Source organism: Pteropus alecto, unplaced genomic scaffold, assembly GCF_000325575.1.
Source record: "Pteropus alecto unplaced genomic scaffold, ASM32557v1 scaffold13, whole genome shotgun sequence".
In the NCBI taxonomy this organism is placed as follows: Eukaryota; Metazoa; Chordata; class Mammalia; order Chiroptera; family Pteropodidae; genus Pteropus; species Pteropus alecto.
In genome coordinates, this window is record NW_006434373.1 from 3,807,586 (window position 1) to 3,813,585 (window position 6,000).

The following is a 6,000-nucleotide window of genomic DNA, read 5'->3' on the forward strand; positions in this document are numbered from 1 at the left end:
GTCTGAAGACATTTGGAGAACTCTCTCAAAGTTTCTACAACCTGTCTGCCTGCCTGAGACTGTTAACTTGATGGTGCCTCTGCAGTAGTGAAGTTTGCACCATAACTCTGATAAAGATGTCAATTGGGGGGGGGAGGGGAAATCAAGGTATTATTCATTCCGCTTTAGTAAGACTCTCCAAGCATTTATCTCATTTCAGAATCAATGGAATTACATCTTTTAAAAAAAAGTTAAATGTGATTTAGTACACGTCTTAGGTTTAGCAATTATAAAAAATGAGTAACTGAAATATCCACAGCTCCTCAAGGCATGGTCTCATTCCCAATTTCCTCTCGATCCAGAGAAGTCCTGCCCAAGAGACACACCTGGAAATGTGTGGGGATTCAACCCATATGTGGCATGAGCTTATGTCTACTGGACTGCCCAGAAGCAAGTAGTGCAGGGGTGAATGCACTTCTCATTTCTTGAGGACTGCAGGAAGAGAGGTCCAGCAGTGGGCATCGATGGGGAAGCCAAGAGAAGGGGTCAGGAATAACTGACTTTCTTGCCAGAAAAGTCTCAAGACATCAGGAAGCCAAGACATCCCTCACTTCCTTGTTTCAGTCCCCCATTTCCCATGAAGGCAGAGCCTGCAAGTTGGGGTACAGAAGCCTACCTCACTCCCTTCCTGGAAGGTAGTCAGCTGCCACCACAGGCCTTAACTGTGGCAGAAAGAGGAAAACTCTCACCTTTGGATACTATAAATTTCTGTTCAAATACTGGATATTTGGAGACTTAAAGGATTAATAGAACTATCATTTACTTAAAAATGAGCAGAAAAGTCATGGGAGCTCCCTATGTTTTCTCTCAGAGTCAGAAAAATATTATCCTCATTGAATTTATTTTAAAATATGGTGAAGCAAAGAAAAGAAAAAACATGTATTTTCATTACACCATAATTTACACTTGTTTAATATATTGGTTACAACAAAATAGGTAACAATACAACTGTATGTTTGAAAAATTACGAACAATGCTACTTACAATGTTGATACAACAATAAAACAAATACCCTTCTTATGGCCAACATAATATTGTCCATAATGCTGCCTTTTCAGACCAAAGATAAATTTAATGTGTTTCCCGATCGTTTTCAAAGGCTTGTAATTTTATTAAGAAAAAAAATAACAAATATTTAAGAGCAAGCCTTTCTGCTTTGAATGCTACATTAAAAACAGCCGACCAATATCACCAAGTCGAAAATAATTTCTATAATAATGAGGCAAAATAAGCCATGCGAGAATAGAAGTGTTAAGGACAATTATTCAGAATCTTCTCTATGCCACAGTTTGTTCTAAAGGTGCTGCTTTGGGACATAGTGGTCAGACCCTGGAAGGGACCTATTTAGAGCTATAGGAAAGTGCTTTGACAAAAAGAATGGAGTTGACAATCCCACAGTTTTTACATTATATCTGAGATCACAAGACAGACAAGTGACTGAACTCACTTGGGAAGCAGGGAAATCGTAAAGCTACAGGACACTATGTCCTGATCAAGTAAGCTAACCTAATGAGGAAAAGAGACCCTGGCAGCCATCTTAAAAAATTCCTGAGAATGAAGAGACCACAACTTTGGTCTGACTGCAATGAATGAAGTATCCGAAGGAAGATTTCTCTTTGGGGAGAAAGACTGTATTCCTAGAAGGAGACTAGAAACACACTTTTGGATTCACTGAAGTAAAATTGGCCAGTGAAGAATGGAATAGAATGTCAGTGTCTCCAGTGTCCATAGTAGTTGCTAATTTTCCACATGTGAAGTTGGAGGAATCTATATAAGGATCTCCATGCAGTTTCAACACGGAATTTGTGCCTACACTGGTTGGTGCATGTCAGTTGACTATTCATAGAGGACTTGAGGCCAAAAAATACTAGAAAAGTCAGATCAAACTTAACCACTTTATTAGTTTTCTTTAGAAATTGTTTGCTATTATTTAAAATCATATTTTAATTAATAAATAATGCCTTAAACAAATAGAAGGCATTATGGTTGTTATTTTTATTATTGTTACTATCATTATTCCTGATTACCTGCTTAGATCAAATCATTTTCAACTAAGCCTAAAAAATAGAGCTTTCATGTGTTTCTATTTTGAAACACTTAACCACTAAGTGTGACCCTTGAATAAAAGCTTCCCAGCCCAGTCAGCTTCCAGCCTGCAGTGTCCCATGCAGGCAGCCTGTACAGAAATCAAGACCACAGCAGGCAACAGGCAGGTAGATGTCCTCACATTGATTTTACTGACTTGATTTTGGCCAGGCAAACATTAACTCTTAATTAACTAATTGTCTGCTTCTCTTGCATTATACCCCAGGATTTTCATTCATAAGGAACCCTATTTGGAATCTAGGTAGAGAGTCTTTTTAAGTATATAATATTATTAACATTGTACCTATTTTGCTGTAATCCAGGGAATTAATCTAGCATTCTAAGACCAAACAATGAATCTACTTCAATTTCATTTGTTTTCTCTTTATTACTTGTCAGAATCTATCTTATTTATATTTATTCTCTCACAAAATTTACAAAAGTACATAGCGTGAAAAATATTTCCCTTTAACACCAAGGATGCTCACCAACTATAACCATTTGGATAGATATACATACATGTACATATGCATATCTTATATAGTCTTTTTTGACATAATTACAAAATTTTTTAAAAAATGGAGATTCATAAACAATAAAATAGTCTGAGTTTATCGAAATTTTGAGACCTTTCTGTGACTTTGGAAATGGGTCTGTAAATCTGCAAATCCTTAAGCTTTCCATGAATTTCAATGAGTTAGAAACACTGCAAACATAACCTTTCTATGCATTATTTCAGGATTTAAATTTAGGTTTGGGTGACCCATGGGAGAAATAGGGAAGAAAAAATAAGAGTTATGACTCAAAAGAGAATACTATCTCTTAGAAGTTAAACTTATAATACATTAATTCAGTTCTAATTTCCTACTAATCTCTGTCCTTATTCATTTGCTTAGTAAATAATTTTAAAAGATAAAACTACCATCATAAATTTACATTGACACAGTGGTAATATTCCCACTGAAATGGAAATAATTTCTTTTCCATTGGTTATGTTTGTATTTTCTCTCTCTCTCTCTGTGTGTGTGTGTGTGTGTGTGTGTGTGTGCAGGTGTGTGTTGGAAATACACTATACGTATTTCCAATTATATAAATTTAAGGTTCTGTACGATTTAAATGCCAAATGGAAGTTTTCTAAAAGTTTCTACATGGAGCTGGATTTATATATTAATTTTTTCTGTGTCAACTTCAGCAGAGCTGCCAATAATTTTATATAAGATGCATTTGGTAGACATAGCACATTAACATCATTCTGTGAATAATCTTCATATTTAGAGAAAAATCACAAATTGACAATAAGCAATAATAAGAAAATCAAAAAATCCTCACCATACCAAATATTAAGGTATATCTGTTAAAATATAGGTAATATTATATCTACCTTCAAATCCTAGATTATATATTGAATATGTTGATCAGTACAAAGTGGGATTGTAAAAGTCTACATTTTAATGAGAATTTTAGCATCCCTTTGTACTTGAAATCTTCTGAGATGTCTATATTTATTTAAGAACTTTCCATTAGTACATGTTAGCTATAATGTTTTCTTAGAAACCTCTCAAGGAAGCAGTTTTCAGGAATCTGGTGAAGAAATCTATATGGACAGCTAAGAAATTCTCAAAAGGTTTCATTCAAAGACAAGTATATGTGTAAAGACTTCTGGATGCAGTTTTGCTTTGAATGATCTGCTCAAGGTCATCATTAGTGATGAGAATAATAATAAAGTTTTCCATTGACAAAATGCCAGGGAGAACTATAACTTTTAGATGATCAAATAGGCATGAAAATCTTCTGCTTAAAAATGATTAAGGCTATGCGTGAAATAATTACCATAGAGACCCTTCATCAAGTAATCTACAAAATAAGTGAAGAAAACAGGAAGAATGACCCATCTGAAATGCATCATTTAATTGTTTCTGAGAGAGACATGGGCTCCTCAACAAACTTAAGTGCTTTATATATTTTTGGACTGTCTTCTTCCTAAATTTATAAAAAATGTTATACTTCCTGGTGCTCAAAAGGCCATATATGCCTTAAGTCCAGAGAGAATTCACTTGCATCTCTATGCATGAGAGATGATTTAATTAATTCATCAACATGTGTGTGTAGGGGGGAGGGGCTTAAATCTCTAAAAAATAGTCAAGTAAAATTACCTTGTTAATATGAAATGTTTTAAAACTCTTTAAGTAAAATCATCTTGTTAAAATAAAAGGTTTTAATAAAGGTTTAACTTATAAGTCACACTGAATTGTGAAGCATCTTTAAGAGGTAAGACTTTTTGAGTTAGCTATGGCAGGAATAACATTAGTGACCAGCATCCATCAACCTTACCTGTGGGGCTCATCTTGACTGTGGAGGCAGCAATTTACGGTATTCACCAAAAAGCTAAACAAACGACTGTACAAAGATTTGGCCAGGAGATCCCGGTAAAATTCAGCCATCACTATAGTATGTCGACGTGTGATCATATCGCCTGGAATAGTAAAAGAGAGAAGCACAAGAGTTCTCTCATTTAGAAACAAACAAATCCATGCACATCTTATTTACCCATCACATACCCTTGTACATTACAGATTGCTAAAAATATATATTATGATTCTAATAAATAAAGTCTCCGTCAGTTGTTACATAAAATGTTTCTCAAAAATAAGTGTTGTATACATTGCAATCTTACTTGTTAAAAATGTTGACCACAGCTTTTGACCTTTTAGAAACTATGTAATTTCCTTTCAGTTAGGGAACCAACTCTTTGAAGGGCCCCTCTTAACAAGTTTCCTGCTGGCAGCTCACTGGTTTGAATACTGAATCATCCCCGAGGCATTTGGAAACCTGGCCATCTGGAAAATTAGTCATATTTTAAATATTTTCAAAGAAATGGTCCAACTAACCAAAACGTGGGTCTGGAATTTGGGAACAAGATTGAGCCTTCAGGTAGATATTTTTATGTGCTCCCAAAGAGATGGTAATAAAATCTGAAATAAGATATTTAGAAAAGAATAGACTAGAGAAGAAAGCAAGAAAAAAAATAAGTGAGGATGACTTGGAATTGAGCCTAAAACAGAGAGCTGAGACAGAATGTGAATCTAGTATTCATACTCTGTGGCCTTGGTCAACATGGCTAACCACTGCAACGTGGGCTGAGCAAGGAGTTAATAGGATGATGACCATGTGAAATGAGGGTCGAAGAAGTTGTTAATCATGGAGACATAGATAAGGAAGAACTGCTTCTGAGACTAGTTGAGATAAAAACAAACAAACAAACAAAACAAAAAACAAAAACCACAGGAGATAATTGAGAGTCAGGGAGCTACAAGTTAAAGGTTAATGAGATGGACCAACACAAGGTGGAAGTGAAAGCAGTATGCCATTTATGATGTTATAGAATTGAGGTCTCTAGAGTCAACATGATTAAGGGGTTCTGATGGGTCATCATCATGGCAGGTGTATAAAGAGATGAGGACACTGTAAACAGAGAAACCTGCTTTATATGTATATTATATATATATTTATCTATATATTATATATCTATATAATATACTTATCTATATATTAAGTTATAGATATTATTGGAGAGCAGTTTTTCTTTAAAAATTCGTGAGAAAAAATAATGTAGTTGGATAACTTCGAGAAACACAGTAGAGTTGGATGCAAGGGTACAAGTGGAAAAATGGCTAACGGTGAAGCATAAAAATTAGGTATGGCCCGAATAATAAAGTACCCCCTAAACGACTTTAAAGTGGCAAGCTTTACTCTACAGGCACTGGAGAATCTTTGGAAGACAGTTCATGGATGAAAAGCATATTTGCATTTCAAAAAGATTATTCCTGAAGCGGTATAGAAGGAAGGTGAATGAGATAAGTCCAGAAAAAAGAATAA

At 34.9% G+C, this 6,000-nt stretch overlaps 1 protein-coding gene across 5 annotated transcripts in view; it reads right to left on the minus strand.

The window, feature by feature from the left end:
* MYO16 (myosin XVI) overlaps positions 1-6,000 on the minus strand; it is a 516,601-nt gene that overhangs the window by 193,494 nt on the left and 317,107 nt on the right. For all 5 annotated transcript variants that reach the window (XM_006909366.3, XM_015587388.2, XM_025045004.1 and 2 more), the window contains one exon: positions 4,456-4,597. In XM_006909366.3, the coding sequence (XP_006909428.1) occupies positions 4,456-4,597 (142 nt within the window). The remainder of the gene's footprint in view (positions 1-4,455; positions 4,598-6,000) is intronic.